The following is a 17,088-nucleotide window of genomic DNA, read 5'->3' as shown; positions in this document are numbered from 1 at the left end:
GAAGACCACAGCTATTGACACAACTTAGCACCCATCAATCATGTGCCTCTGAATAAGTGGTCCAATTTTCCGGAACCTTTGAAAAGCACACAAAGGGCTATCTCAGAGGACCCAACATGCACATACAGAAAAAGTATTCATGAAACTAAAGTCATTTTCTCTTCAATTTTCCTCTCTTCTCTGAGCTACAGGTTTTGGGATACTTTGGTCCCCAGGAGCTATCCTTTGCCAAGTCCTCAGGTGGAGGAAGGACAAGGATAAGATGCAAACCCTTTCTACAATCCTAAATCATTTCCTCCTGAGTCCCCATCAAAAACAACAGGCAGCCACATAACTTAGCAGCATGGTCAAAACTGATATTCTCAAAAAAGAAAGAAAAGTCAAGAGACATCTTTGCTTGTCTTCTTACTAGACACACTTCCAAAGATACCTAGTATTAGGACTAAGGCCATCCTTTTTTAAAAAACATGAGAAACACCAAATCTTATAGCTGACCAAGAAACACTTTCCTCTATTAAGAATCATTAACTTTTGTCAGGATAATTCAAATACTCTGTGTATCATATTCTAACAATAAAGAGAAAAACGTAAATTGAACAAATTAATCTTTAGCTGAACAACTGAAGTAAGTCAATATAAACTTAGGAGTAAACAATATTGTTAAAAATCATTCAAATTTGTCTTTAAAAATTCATTTTTACAATACCAAGGAAATCTGAATGAAGAGGTCTCCAATACCAAGGATATCTGATTCAATACCAAAAAACTGTAAATGTCTTTGGTGAGTTTTATGGCTATGTTTGTTTAAAAGTTCATATTTTTTCAAAGATTCACAATGACAGTCACCAAAGTAAAAGGACATGACTTCTAGAATTTGCTCTATAATAATTTAGCAAGAAAAGACAGATGGAACATTATGGCCAAACCATAACAAAAATTAAACGTGAGTGACAAACTTAAAAAAATTTATTGTAGTATACTCTCTTCTTTCATATATGTTTGAAATTTCTCCCAATAAAATTTGTGAAGAAAAACAATAAAAGTATTTTCATTCTTTTTTTTTCCTTGAGACAGAGTCTCGCTCTGTCACCCAGGCTAGAGTGCAGTGGCACAATCTTGGCTCACTGCAAACCTCCACCTCCTGGGTTCAAGTGATTCTCCTGCCTCAGCCTCCTGAGTAGCCTGGGACTACAGGGGTGTGTCACCACACCGGCTATTTTTTTGTATTTTTAGTAGAGACGGTTTCACCACGTTAGCCAGGATGGTCTCAATCTCCTAACCTTGTGATCTGCCCGCCTCAACCTTCCAAAGTGCTGAGATTACAGGCATGAGCCACCATGCCCAGCAATAAAGGTATTTTCTATGAAGCACAGGCTTATGTCAGATTTACCAAGGAGTATAGAAAATGTATCATTTTACTTTTTCTAAACTTTTGCAGTGCAGATAACTGGGAATAAAATCAAGAAAACAAAAATGTTTCCATATTCACCTGACAGAAAGGTGAGCCTCTGTAGGACAATTATTTGAAAGGCTCAGTTGTATCATTCTGGAAACAGAAATCGGCAAACAGTATTATTCAGAACTAAGAGTACTCAAGTGCCACCTTCGGATGTGGATATTTATATAGCATTATTCCTTTTATTTTAACCAATGCTCCATTCTCACATGGTGCATTGCAGCCACTGGGGCACACACAGATTGTTCCTGTATACTGGTTTTAGAAAGCTTAAAACACGAAGAAGTGTTGCGGACATATACTTTTATCTACCACAGCAAAAATAAATAAAATAAAACTTTACCACAATTAACAGAAAAAGATCAAAAATCAATTCCACACCAAAATTAAGTCAACCTATTGTGTTAAAAATAAGTTTCTCAGATACTACTACACGAAAAACCCCAAAGAGCAATGCAAACCACCCTAGACGGACCACTTTACAATACTTGACAATGTTCCTAGAGAGTTTGTTTATGTTGAAGGTGTTGAGGGTGATACAGCAACAATCAGAAGTTACAGGAACTTGATATATTTCCAATATAAATCAGGAAGTAAAGGATACGTATCCCATTCATGCCTGAAATCTTGAAGTCGTCAATGAGCTGGACCACCATGTCTTTGTTTGGGTCACTGGGATCACTTTCTCGAACCTATGCCAAGAAAAATGAATGCCAAGGACACAGAAGTTTAAGACAAAGCATGTTTTCCCATTATAACACCAATACTGTTTAAATAAAAGTGATTCTTTAAAATAAAAAAATTCATCACTTGAAGTTATTTATTTTCATTTTTACTTATTTATTTCTTCTTACATGAAGTATCACTGCTGCCCAGTGCACTGGTGCCATCTCGACTCATGCAACCGCTGTCTCCCAAGTTCAAGTGATGTTCATGTCTCAGCCTCCCAAGTAGCTGGGATTACTGACACCCACCACCATACCTGGCTATTTTTAGTAGAGACAGGGTTTTGCCACGTTGGCCAGGCTGGTCTCGATCTCAAGTGATCCGCCCACTTTGGGATCCTAAAGTGCTGGGATTACAGGCATAAGCCACCGCACCCAGCCAAACCTGACTTTAATTTAGTACTACCCAGAAAAATCTTTCTGTAAGATTTTAAGTCATTAAATTTTTCTTATATCATTCACATTTTTAAACTACTTACACATTTGAGCAATTTTATTTCATCCAAGGCTGTCTCCGTATAATGCTGGGCACTTTTTACAACTTTCATTGCAACAAATCTTTTCCCCCTTTAAAAAAAAAAAAAAAAAAGCCCATTTATCTACATTATCAGTAAAAGAAATCACTTGCATACAGGTTGAACATCCCTAACTGAAAATGTAAAATCCAAAACCCTCCAAAACCTAAACATTATGAGTGTGTCAACATGATGCCACAGTGTAAAATTCCACCTCTGACTGCAATCAAAACTCAGTAAAAACTTTGCATCGTGCACAACATTATTTAAAATATTGTATAAAATTGCCTTCAGGCTGCTTATACAGTGTATATGAAATATAATGAATTTTGTGTTTAGACTTGGGTCCCTTCTCCAAGATACTTGATTGCGTAGACACACAAACATTCCAAAATCCAAAACACTTCTGGTCTCAAGCATTTCAGATACCGGATATTCAACTTGTTATCAGATCTATCCAATAAACAGGAATACAAGCATTCCTTTAAAACAGTACTTTCCAAACTAGAGGACCACATTTAATTAGCATGGGTCAAGAGAATCTCTTTTATGCTTTGTTGTTTTGTTTTTTCCCTAATTAAAATAAGACTAGAAAAGTAACAGTTTTCACATATGTTATACACCAACTGAACAGTATGAAAAATTATTCTCTTCTAACACTTTTGCTTCAGTACACACAGAGGCACGCACAAAATACATATGTTTATATATGCGGAGTAGCAATGAAGTTTCTTACTAGGGGTCATGGCTTTGAAAAGTTAGGAACGATTGATTTGAAAATCCTATATATTGAAAAGCCTAGACCAGGCATCCCCAAACTACAGCCCGCGGGCCACATGCGGCCCCCTGAGGCCATTTATCCGGCCCCCCACCACACTTCAGGAAGGGGCACCTCTTTCATTGGTGGTCAGTGAGAGGAGCACAGTATGTGGCGGCCCTCCAACGGTCTGAGGGACAGTGAACTGGCACCCTGTGTAAAAAGTATGGGGACGCCTGGCCTGGACTATACATTATGTTAGTATGATATGGACAAATTACTAGAAAAATAATATGATCCCTATGCAAAGCAATTTCAATGAATAAACTTCACAATAAAGCTGGAAACAACATTTTAAGATTTGAAATGAACTTCGAACTAAGGCAGGGGGGCGGGAAGGAATCTAGCCAACTGAGGCAGGCCTGCGCTAAGCACTTCACATACCTCAACAAAGCAGTTGTGACCCTCAGCCATACCCTATTAGAACACAGATCTGGGCTACTCCAGGAAACAAATATGCAAATGACAAAGAACACTTACTGCATATCCCAGCACAGCCAGACAGTAGAGAAGTGCCCCCATCCAAGCTTTCTAATAACATGATACCGGCCATTGAAGAGGTCTCCAATTTTCACTGGATGATAGCCACCTTAAAAAAAAAAACAAAGAAAGAAAAAAATTCAAAAAATAGTAGTAACATTTCACCTCTTCTTTTGTCAATTCTTGATGTCATTAAGGAAAGCTCTGCATAACACATGCAGACTAAAACATGTCTAATAATACCGCCCTTTTTTTCTTCCCGAGCAGTATCTTTCAACAAGAAAAAGTGTTGGCTGGGCGCAGTGGCTCACGCCTGTAATCCCAGCACTTTGGGAGGCTGAGGCAGGTGGATCATTTGAGGTCAGGAGTTCAAGACCAGCCTGACCAACATGGTGAAGCCCAGTCTCTACTAAAAATACAAAAATTAGCCGGGCATGGTGGTGAGCATCTGTAATTCTAGCTATCTGGGAAGCTGTTGCAGGGGGGGCAGGGGAGAAAGAATCACTTGAACCTGGGAAGCGCAGGCTGCAATAAGCCAGATCATGCCACTGCACTCCAGCCTGAGCAAAAAGTGTTCTATGAATTCCTATTAGGCTTCTTGTTTTAATTTAATTTAAAGAGGCATCCATCAGCACCCCATAACAATAACTTGAGGTTCTATATTTACTTATTTTATTTATTTATTTATTTATTTATTTTTGAGAGAGTCTTGTTCTGTCACCAGGCGCCAGGTTGGAGTGCAGCGGTGCAATCTCGGCTCACTGCAACCTCCGCCTCCTGGGTTCAAGCAATTCTCCTGTCTCAGCCTCCTGAGTAGCTGGGACTACAGGCGCACGCCACCACGTTCAGCTGATTTTTGTATTTTTAGTAGAGACAGGGTTTCATCACGTTGGCTAGGATGGTCTCTATCTCTTGACTTTGTGTTCCACCCAGCTCAGCCTCCCAAAGTGCTGGGATTACAGGTGTGAAGCACTGCGCGGCCTACTTATTTACTTTTAAAACAGGGTCTCACACTGTTGTCTAGACTTGAGTGCAATGGCATAATCTCAGCTCACTGCAACCTCTGACTTCCAGGCTCAAGAGGTCCTCCCACCTCAGTCTCTCAAGTAGCTGGAACTACAGGGATGCACCACCACACACAGCTAATTTTTGTATTTTTTGTAGAGACAGGGTTTTACCATGTTACTGAGGCTGGTCTTGAACTTCTAGGCTCAAGCATTCCACACGTCTCCCCTCCCAAAGTGCTAGGATTATAGGCATAAGCCACCACGCCCAGCCAAGGTTCTGTATTTCAGTCTAGGTGTATACATTATGCACACACCAGTTCTTGGTATTTAAAGACTTTTTTTCTCCTAAACGATAAGCTAAATTCAACTCTTTTTGGATCTGTACAAGAAAACTGACCAAAACAGTGCTTACTTCAGCTAATTCTGCATACATCTAACAGTTTATTCAAAACTAACTAGAAGCTGTACAATGTACGTCTTAATTTACCCTCCAACAGGGCTTATTCCTCTCATCACTCTTCTGCCAACCTCTAACTCCTGCCTAAAAACACTCCTTACAAATGAAGAAATGAGGCTGGGTGTGGTGGCTCAAGCCTGTAATCCCAGCACTTTGGGAGGCCAAGGCGGGCAGATCACCTGAGGTCTGGAGTTCAAGAGTAGCCTGGCCAACGTGGTGAAATCCCATCTCTACTAAAAATACAATAAAAAATCAGTCAGGTGTGGTGGCACACACCTGTAATCCCAGCTACTTGGGAGGCTGAGGAAGAAGAATTATTTGAACCACGGAAGCAGCGATTACTACAGTGAGCCCAGACTGTGCCACTGCATTCCAGCCTGGGTAACAGAGTGAGACTCCACCTCAAAAAAAAAAAAAAAAAAAAAGAAAAAGAAAAAGAAAAGAAAAGAAATGAAGAGACGGATAGAGGGCACCCTGTTAAGGTAGACTCTTGGGAGGAAGCAGGGTGCCTCACTGATATCTGGCACAAGAAGTTCCTCACTTTGCATTTTTAAGCAAAATTAAGCAAGCTGCAAACTAGCATGGATAATATGGTACTGTTTTTGTGAAATACTTCAGAAATACTCCAGGACGATAAGATGTTAGCAATGAACATTTCTACTTTTACTCTCTTTATATTATATTCTTTTAATCTATGCTTTCTCAATTTCTTCAATTTTTCTAAAACAACATTTTACTACTTTTTTTTACTTTGGAAATACATTTTTCAGTCTTTTAATTAAACATTGTTTTTTTATTGTAAAGATGTTCTCATTTTTTTAATCTGTAGAATTCTTACAAGATGTGGATGGCTTGTGACTAGTCTTAAAAGGTCTGAAGCAGTTTTAAGTATCTAACCAGATCCTTCAACGTACTCCCAGAGGGCTCTCAAGAACACTTTAAGAATATATTTATGAATATTTAAATTGCGTTGAATTAGTGAAACCAGTATCTCACCAGACACTGTGTTCCTGAGATTCTTACTCTTCTATTGCCTCTGCACTTGATTTTCCTAGATGTTAATCTGAAGGTGTATGACAACATTATGGGCTAAATATATGAACTAAATGATAGTAAACTAGGAATAAAATGTAGCAAATTATTAAATAGCTTACTACTTAGAAGATTAAACTAAAATTAATTAAAAGAGAGGAGCTCTGAGTGTACAATAGTTATTTATTTTTATGTATACATATATACATATATTTTTTAGGGGGGGACTGAGTTTTGCTCTGTCACCCAGGCTAGAGATCAGTGGCCATCTCAGCTCACTGCAGCCTCTATCTACCTCCTGGGTTCAAGCCATTCTCCTGGCTCAGCCTCCCAGGTAGCTGGGATTACAGGCTTGCACCACCATGCCCGGCTGATTTTCGCATTTTTAGTAGAGATGGGGTTTCACCATGTTGGCCACGGTGGTCTTAAACTCTTGACCTCCAGTGATCCACCCACCATGGCCTCCCAAAATGCTGGGACTACGTGAGACACTGCGCCCAGCATACAACAGTTTTAAAACCATTAAAATTAACACTCAAAGGAGGAAATGAAACCATTTATCCAGTATGAATTAGGAACACTGTGCTAGGCACTTTTATTTTCTAAACTATGTTTCATGAAACAAAAATAAACTATAATAGACTGCAGGTGTTGTAGAGGGGAGCAGGGGATTGGGAAAGAGGAAGAGAATTCTGGTTGGGAAATGCAGTGGTGAAAAAAGAAAAGCAGATTTCTTGACCATAGGACTAATGTCTTAATACACAGTGAGAACCTGTAAAAGAACAGAAAATGCTGCACTTTCCAGTGTTAAGTCTCTAGACATACATGTTTGTGGAATTACTTCTTCAGAGACGTAGTTGCATTTTATAGCACAAGTATTTAGGAAAGACTGATCTATCATAATTCTTACAACCACTCTACAAAGTAGATGGTATTATTTTTACACTGCTACAGAGAACACCAAGTACCAGAGATTATGAAGTACTAAGTTCAGGGCTGGAAACTAGGTCTGACTCCAAAGCCCATGTTTTGTCAACTAGTAAGAAATACACTCCACTTTTAATAACTAGAAGACTGCTTCCTGGTCTTAGTATACGGAGAACATGGGATGTCTAATTAAAACCTATATACTACTTAAATGGACATTACTGCTAACATTTAAGTCTCTAAGTTTAAAAATAATGTATGCAGCCCTTTTGCGGCCATCACCTAAGCGGGAGCTGCCAAAATGAAGTTCAATCCCTTTGTGACTTCCAACCGAAGCAAGAATCGCAAAAGGCATTTCAATGCACCTTCCCACATTCGCAGGAAGATTGTGTCCTCCCTCTTTCCAAAGAGCTGAGACAGAAGTACAACGTGCGATCCATGCCCATCCGAAAGGGTGATGAGGTTCAGGTTGTACGAGGACACTATAAAGGTCAGCAGATTGGCAAAGTAGTCCAGGTTTACAGGAAGAAATACGTAATCTACATTGAACGGGTACAGCGGGAAAAGGCTAATGGCACAACTGTCCACGGAGGCATTCACCCCAGCAAGGTGGTTATCACTAGGCTAAAACGGGACAAAGACCGCAAACAGATCCTTGAACAGAAAGCCAAACCTCGCCAAGTAGGAGAGGAAAAGGGCAAATACCAGGAAGAAACAACTGAGAAGATGCAGGAATAAAGGAATCTTATACACAAGCTTTGATTAAAACTTGAAACGAGGAAAAAATATAAATAATGTATGCATAAAAATAAACCTGTATCACTAGTATACTTTTCAGATTCAAATCCTCAGTTAGCCAAAGTGTATACATGTGAGCAAAAATAGAGGAGCACTATTTCCAATGTAATCACATTGTAAGCAAAGCAGCTCCTTTTCTCAAGGGCTTTGAAAGCTCAAAAACAACAAAATTACTAGTGGAGTTCAGTATCCCTGAAGCCCTCAGGCTAGCTAAAAATATTATCTCTATAAAAAGGCAAACTACACAAGAGGGGCTAGCTCTGTCACCCAGGCTGGAGTGCAGTGGAGCAGCACAAACAGGGCTCAGTGTCTCCTCGAACTCCTGAGTTAAAGCAACCTTCTCACCTCAGCCTCCAGAGAAGCACAAGCCACCATGCCTGGCTAGTAATTATCATTTTTTATTAAAACAATTCAAAGTATAAAACAACGTACTTCAAATTTTGAAAATATGATATACACAATTTCAAATCTATATATATTCTCATATCATAATTCTTGGTTTCCTACAAAATCATGTCTCTTCTGACCATTTTCATTTCCTTCTCTCAGAATGGTAGTAGCCTTGCTCAAAGGGCATCTCCTCTAACACTCATGCTGCAAGAAGAGTGGTCCCTGCCCCTGTGCAGCAGACCACACTAACCTAACTAATACCTAGGGAATCAGCAACAATGAACACTCCAGTAACTCTACCAGAAACGACCCCAATTCCCTGGGCTTAGTTACCTATGTGCCCTATAACGGCTACTAGCAATGGATACCTCATGGTTCATGACACTGCCCAGCACACAAGGGAATGAGCACAGTCACTACACAAAGTCTAGTTTGCTGCTTCACCAGAGAAAAGAAAAGGAGTATGGGACAGTAAAAGTGCTATGGACCCTGCTAACAGCATTAGGCAGAGTGCCAGAAAGCCTCAGGCACTTGAAGATCACCACGACTTAAGGGTTTGGTTGCTACACATGTACACTTCACTATGTGTACTATTTAATATAAAAACCTTGTATTTTTCAAATAGATTTTTGTTTTTTGTTTTTGTTTCTTTTGAGATGGGGTTTTGCTCTTGCTGCCCAGGCTGGAGTGCAATGGCACACTGTCAGCTCACTGCAACCTCCGCCTCCCGAGTTCAGGCGATTCTCCTGTCTCAGCCTCCCAAGTAGCTGGGATTACAGAAGCCCACCACCATGTCCGGCTAATTTTTTGTATTTTTAGTAGAGATGGGGTTTTGCCATGTCAGGCAGGCTGCTCTCTATCTCCTGACCTCGGGTGATCCACCCGCCTTGGCCTCCCAAAGTACTGGGATTAGAGACATGAGCCCCCATGTCTTTTTTTTGGCTTCTTAAAAAAAAACACATCTTAACTGAGTACAGCGGCTCACCACTGTAATTCTTGCACTTTGGAAGGCTGAGGCAGGAGGACTGCTTGAACCAATATCAGCCTTGGCAATACAGTGAGACCTGTTTCTAATAGGGAAAAAAAAAATCTTACTGGATTACAAACGCAAAGAGAACAAGAATGAACTGTTAAGTAACCATTAAATTCACTGCTCTGTTTTCTACATCCATGCCTCCAGCACAGCCAAGATTACTGTAATTAGAACTCTACTTATGCTAGTAAGAAGACTCCAAAGAAGAAAATCTTAAAACTCTCCTCTTTAGCCATTTGGGAGACTTGCTCGACAAAGATAAAGATTGCCTTTTCCTTGGCTAGCAAAAAATAGATTATATTTATAGAGTTGACCAAAAGTTCAGAACTCCATGACAGACAATGTTCTGCAAGTATTTTCCAAAAATTCTCTTTATTTCTTACTAGAGATAATATTAAGTGTTATCTAAGTTCTGCTGAGAGTGGTTTCTCAGCCCTCTGACTGTAGGGTTCCTCAATATAAACACTGAAAACTTTCAAAGGGCTAGGGAAAGATGAGAATCACCCCCAACACACACAATCACTAAAAAAAGGAAGGGGTGGAAAAAAGAAATTTGTTCACAGTAATGTAACATAATGACACATTCTGTGTCACTGAAAATTTTAATATTTCCTTCCCCCAAAATTAATAAAAGCAAGCAGAAAGAAAATCAATAAGGATATGGAAGGTTTGAACATGCTATCAACCAGCTTGACCTAACTACCATTTATAGATCACTACACTCAACAACGAATAGTCTTTTCAAGGGCACATAGAACATTCACCAAGATACATAATGTACTGGACCATAAAACAAGTCTCAGCAGAAATAAGAGAATTTGGCCAGGTATGGTGCCTCATGCCTATAATCCCAACACTTTGGGAGGCCAAGGTGGGTGGATCACCTGAAGTCAGGAGTTGAGGACCAGCCTGGCCAATATGACAAAATCTCGTCTCTACTAAAAATACAAAAATTAGCTGAGCATAGTGGTGCACACCTGTAGTCCCAGCTATTTGAGATGCTGGGGCAGAATCTCTTGAACCCTGGGGGCAGAGGTTGCAGTAAGTAAGATGGTGCCACTACACTGCAGCCTGGGCAACAGAGTGAGACTCCATCACCAAAAAATAAAAAATAAAAATAAAAATAAAAAAAGGATTCAAATCACACAAAGTATGTCCTCAGACCACAACAGAATTAAACTACAAACCAAGAAGGGAAAATACTCAGAAATTTGGAAACTAAGTAACAAAATTCAAAATAACCCATGGGCTAAAGAAGAAATCAGAAAGAAATTAGGAATTATGTCTTACATTAAATGAAAAAGAAAATTTAACATGCTGGAATATATGAAATGCTGTTAAAGCAAAACTCGGAGGGAAATTTATAGCCCTAAATGCCGGTATCAGAAAAATATCTCAAAAAAGTAATCTTGGTTTCCACCTTAGGAAACTAAAAAAAGAAAAGCAAACCTAACCCAAAATCAACAGAAGAATGAAAGTATAATAATGATATGAACTATAGTAAGTAAAATTAAAAAGCATAAGAACAGTTGAGAAAATCAGTGAAGCCAAAAGCTGGTTCTTTAAGAAAATGAAAGTAATTAACAAACGTCTGGCCAGGAAGATTGGGCGAGCAGAGAAAACACAAATTACCATCATGAGCAATGAGTGAGGTAATGTGACTATGAACTTCTGAGGTATTAAAAAGACAGAAGGAGGCTGAGGCAGGAGAATTGCCTGAGCCCAGGAGGCGGAGGTTGCGGTGAGCCGAGATCGCGCCATTGCACTCCAGCCTGGGTAACACAGCGAAACTCTGTCTCAAAAAAAAAAAAAAAAAGACAGAGAGGAATATTATCATTTTATGCCTATCCATATGAAAACTTAGATTAAATGGACAAATAATGAAAAGACACAAACCATGCAAGGTCCAAACAAACAAAAACCTGAATAGCGATGTATCTGTTTTAAAAAATAAATTTATTGCTCAAGATCTTCCCATAAATAATTCATTGGTATATTCTCTCTAGACATTATGAAATAAATACTACCAAATCTCTACAAATTCCTCTAAAAAGTAAAAAAGAGGAAATATTTTCAATCTCTATCCTATGAAACCAGCATTACTCTGATTTGAAAGCCAGGCAAAGACATTATAAGAAAACTACAGACCAATTTTCCTCATAATGTAGATACAAACATTTCAGGCAAAGGTTGAACAAATCAAATCAAGCAATATATAAAAAGAATAAAACATCATAATCAAATGGGGTTTATGACAGGACTACAAAATTGGGTCAATATTCAAAACCCAATTGATGTAATTCGTCATGATTAACACACTAAAAAAGAAAATCCGTATTATCAGCACATCAGACACAGAAAAATATCATCTGACAATACGGAACACTCATTCTTGATGACAATTCTCAATGAGGCAGGAACAGAGGAACATCAATGAAAAACCTACAGATAACATGGAATTTAAAGATGAAAAATCAAATGCTTTGCCGCCAATATCAGAAACTAGATAAGGATGCCTGCTCTCCCTACCTCTATTCTACTGTTCTGGAAGCGCTAATCAGTACAATCATAAAAAGGTATCATCGGCCGGGCTCGGTGGCTCAAGCCTGTAATCCCAGCACTTTGGGAGGCTGAGGCGGGTGGATCACGAGATCAAGAGATCGAGACCATCCTGGTCAACATGGTGAAACCCCGTCTCTACTAAAAATACAAAAAAATTAGCTGGGCATGGTGGCGTGTGCCTGTAATCCCAGCTACTCAGGAGGCTGAGGCAGGAGAATTGCCTGAACCCAGGAGGCGGAGGTTGCGGTGAGCCGAGATCGCGCCATTGCACTCCAGCCTAGGTAACAAGAGCGAAACTCCGTCTCAAAAAAAAAAAAAAAAAGGGTATCATCGCTGGGAAAAAAAGAAGTAAAATTTATTCACAGACAAGCCACAGAAATATATAGGCAATGGTATATGGTTTTACATATATACACATATATGTGTGTAAATGGATTATCAGCAAGGTGTGGCGCGTGTGTGTATATGTGTGAGGTGTGGCACACATGCATATTTATATTTATATATATATATATATATAGTGATTTTTGTATTTTAAGTAGAGACAGGTTTTCACCATGTTGACCAGGCTGATCAACTCCTGACCTCAGGTGATCCACCTGCCCCGGCCTCCCCAAGTGCTGGGATGACAGGCAGAAGCCATCACACCTGGCCTAGTCATATATTTTCTCAGGTGAAGTAAGTATGTGTTCAATGATTTTGATCACTTTTCTAATGGACTGTCATTTTCTTACCACTGTCAATATTCCTTACATATGCTAATACCTTCTTAGCTATACATGCTGCAATTCAGCTAACATCAACCACTTCCAAAAAGTACCTGGTAATCATCAGAAAAGTGATTAAACTAGGAAAAAAACACACACATAAAAAAGACCAGTAAAGTGAAAATAAAAACATAATACTCAAGAGATCTCAATGAAACCTTGTGATGACTTGCTTTTTAAAAAAAATAAAATCCACTCCGAATAGTCAGAGCATGACTTGCTACTACCTATGTACTAACCACCACTTTTCTTTACTTTACTTCAATGAAAGGATATCTTTCTATTATTAAGATGTATGATACAACATAAGGACAAAAAGGACTGCAAGAAAATCTTAAAACTTTAGTACATTTGTTGTCAATAATGTTCTTACTGAACATTACCGAAATCTCATTTGCATTAAAACATAAAACAAATAGGTAAATGCCATTAAGGAACCAAGATTTTCAATATAAAAAGAGTTAAAATGTAAACGCTTTTTAAAACTGTACTAATGATGTGTCAGTGGAGGTTCATGAACCCTAACAAATACACTACTCTGGAGGCGGTGCTGATGCTGGGGGCGGCCATGCATGTGCTGGGGCAGGGAGTTCATGGGTTATCACTGTGCTTTCAATACTACAGCGAACCTGAAACTCTAAAAAAAATTTACAGTCTCTTAAAAAAAGACATTTCCTTGCAGTCAAGCTGAAAAGGCCAAGAAAGAATATTTCTGTAGCAAGGTGTGGTGGCGGGCACCTGTAGTCCCAGCTCCTTGGGAGGCTGAGGCAGTAGAATTGCCTGAACCCAGGAAGTAGAGGCTGCAGTAAGCCGAGAGAACACCACTGCAGTCCAGCCTGGGGTACAGAACGAGACTCATCTCAAAATAAACAAACAAATACATAAATAAGAAAGAATGTTTCAGTAAAGACCAGACTACCTAGTGTGTGAGGACACACACAGGTACAGAAGAAAAAGGTGACAACATGAAGAATCCATCAGACACATTCAAAAGGTGAAAGTCTAAAGACACAACTAACTAGGATTCTAACATGAATTAAGTGCATGATGTTGTAAACAAAGAAAGAACAATTATGGAATAAAATCAAAACCACCATTTCAGGTAACAGCTATTTTCTCAGTAAAAGATAGCAAAAATATTGCCCAAGTTGGAAATTGGCCATCATCAACAAAATTTTACAATCATTCTTTAGCTAATTTAGGTTATAAAGAAATATGACAATAAATCATTGCTTTAAAATTTTACAACATGTTCTTCCTAAAACTTGACAGCCATATCCCTGAACTATAAAGAAAATACCTGTAGGTGATATCAAGTAAAAATGTTTCCATCTAAGAAAATACAACTTTCCTCATTAGTAATTTAAAGCACAATTTAAATTACATTCACCACAGCAGAAACACTAAAAATAATATTAAATATAAAAAAGGACATTTGTAAAAGCTCTTAGTAGCATCTAAAAATATAAACAATAATGAAGTCTCCGGTACAACCATTAAACTCCCTTGAAACTGGGAGAAATTCAAAAGCAGTCAATCAGAGAAACCACTGTTAATTAAGAACTCTTGAATACAAGCCAATCTCTGTTATTACAGTCAAATATTTCCTATAGCAGTAATGAATGGGAGACTGCTCTAGAGAAAAAACTAGAGCAAAGGCTAACATTCCAAAAGACACAGGAGATTCCTACTTATCTATGACTCAAAATATTAACAACAGGATCTTCACATGTACCCCAAAACCTAAAATGCAATTTAAAAAAAAAATTTTAATTGAAAAAAATTCACGTTTCGGAACTGTTCCAAACATACTTAAGATCGTAGCAATAATTGAATTAAGTATTATTTTTAATTAAAATTAACTAAAACTTAAAATTAAAAAAAAAAAATTAACAACAGGCTGGGCATGATGGCTCACACTCGGTAATCACACCGGAGGCAGGAAAGATCACTTGAAGCCAGGAGTTCGACACCAGCCTGGGCAACAGAATGAATTCCTCAGTCATTCCAAAATTTAAAAAATTTTGCTGGGCATGGTGGCACATGCCTGTGATTCCAGCTACTCAGGAGGATCACGTGGGTCCAGGAAGTCAAAGCTGCAGTGAGTAGTGATCACGCCACTGCACTCCAACCTGGGAGACAAAGCAAGACCCTGTCTCAAAACAAAACAAATAATGACAAAAACTACTTAAGGGTAAGATAAATATAAATGAAAATAATATTTTCCTCATCAGTAATTTAAACCACAATTTAAATTACTAATGAGGAAAACAGTGTTTTCTTTTTATAAAATATAAATGATTCAGCTGGGTACAGTAGCTCATGCCTGTAATCCCAGCACTTTGGGAGGCCAAGGCGGGTAGATCATGAAGTCAGGAGATTGAGACCATCCTGGCCAACCTGGTGAAACTCCATTTCTACTAAAATACAAAAAATTAGCTGGGCGTGGTAGTGCGCCCCTGTAGTCCCAGCTACTTGGGAGGCTGCGTTATCGCTTGAATCCAGGAGATGGAGATTGCAGTGAGCCAAGATGGCGCCACTGCACTCCAGCCTGGTGCCAGAGTGAGACTCCATCTCAAAAAAATAAACAAAAAACAAATTTAGAAACAATTTTTGCAGCAAGACCACACATATTAAAGGAGAGTCCACTGATTGAGTAACCCTGGATATCTAAAATGTTCATCTCAAGGACAACACATAATTCTAAACCCTTGCCTACTACCAACTACTTAAAAGAGGTTTATGCATGAATTCAGGGATGGTGATTTGAGTAACAGCATTGGCATTTACTGCTATGACATGAAGCCAGTTACTTAACCTGTCTGAGCACTTGCCCCCCCACTCCGCCCCCCCCCCCCCCACCGCCAACCTCACTCAGAACTACACCTGGGTACATATTATGTGCCGCATTCGTGTTTACTGTTGTTCTGCCATTACTCTAGCCCACTGTGACTAATGATAGATTAATAAATGAGCAGGTCACAGTTAAAAAGTATTGTCTATGGCTATCTACAATCATAAAACTAACTGCCCCAAAGTGTAATCCAATTCATTACAGTAGCCAAAATAGCATTCCAGATACAGTAATAAACAGCGAGTAAACATCATTTTAAAAATAAAAAGGCCAGACATGGTGGCTCATGCCTGTAATCCCAGCACTTTGGAAGGTCGAGGCAGACGGAACGCTTGAGGTCAGGAGTTCGAGACCAGCCTGGCCATCATAGCGAAACCCCATCTCCACTAAAAATAGAAAGGTTAGCCGGCCATGGTGATGTTCATCTTCAGTCCCAGCTACTTGGGAGGCTGAGGCAGAAGAATCGATTGAATCCAGGAGGCAGAAGTTGAAGTGAGCTGAGACGGTGCCACTGCACTCCAGCCTGGGCAACAGAGTGAGGTTCTGTCTCAAATAATAATAATAATAATAATAATAATAATTTAAGTTTGAATAAACCATTAATAAAAAGGTGAGTGAATTTTAAAATAATATTTTAAAATTCACTCACCTTTTTATTAATGGTTTATTCAAACTTAAATTATTATTATAACAGAATCAAGACTTTCAACATTCAAATCTATTGTCACTTTCCAAGATGACATAATAAAAACTTGCTAGGTGTTAGGGATACTATCTCTAAAGAATCCTTGTCTGTGTCCTCATAAGAGTATAAAATCTAGGGAAGACAAATGAGAAGATGAATCACTGAAATACATCATGTTGTGTATTTGTATGTATGTAATGTATAAAGTATATTATGTTGAGGGAGGGTTGTTCTTCTGTGCACTGGCATGACATAAAGAAACAGGACATCCTTTTTACCAGTTCAAACTCTAGGCTATTGTTTTTGAATGGAGAGTTCCCTAATGTCCATTAGATCCATTTGGTCAACCATCAAAACTCTCAGGGCCTGCGGGAGAAGTCTCTCCCTGGTGAGTAGCCACCATGTGATTAGCAGCCCTGAAAGGTACACATGGCAAGGAACCAAGGCCTCTGACAAACAGCAGTGAAGAAGTGAAGACTACTGAATGACAGAGTGAGGAAACAGATCTTGCAGGCCAGCAAACCTTCAGATGACTGCAGCCCTCACTGACAGCTTGCTTGCCAACTTCATGAGAGCCCCTGTT

The 17,088-nt window shown here is 39.0% G+C and overlaps 1 protein-coding gene across 11 annotated transcripts in view; it reads right to left on the bottom strand.

Annotated features, from left to right (window-relative positions):
* Positions 1 to 17,088, bottom strand: part of SRPK2 (SRSF protein kinase 2) — a 276,714-nt gene that overhangs the window by 51,519 nt on the left and 208,107 nt on the right. For all 11 annotated transcript variants that reach the window (XM_074379268.1, XM_074379270.1, XM_039473055.2 and 8 more), the window contains 3 exons: positions 3,994 to 4,102; positions 2,661 to 2,748; positions 2,061 to 2,148 (listed from right to left, as the gene is read on the bottom strand). In XM_074379268.1, the coding sequence (XP_074235369.1) occupies positions 2,061 to 2,148; positions 2,661 to 2,748; positions 3,994 to 4,102 (285 nt within the window). The remainder of the gene's footprint in view (positions 1 to 2,060; positions 2,149 to 2,660; positions 2,749 to 3,993; positions 4,103 to 17,088) is intronic.

This window comes from Saimiri boliviensis, chromosome 10 (assembly GCF_048565385.1).
Source record: "Saimiri boliviensis isolate mSaiBol1 chromosome 10, mSaiBol1.pri, whole genome shotgun sequence".
Taxonomy (NCBI): domain Eukaryota; kingdom Metazoa; phylum Chordata; class Mammalia; order Primates; family Cebidae; genus Saimiri; species Saimiri boliviensis.
The sequence above is the reverse complement of the archived record's forward strand: the minus strand, read 5'-3'. Positions and strand labels throughout refer to the sequence as shown.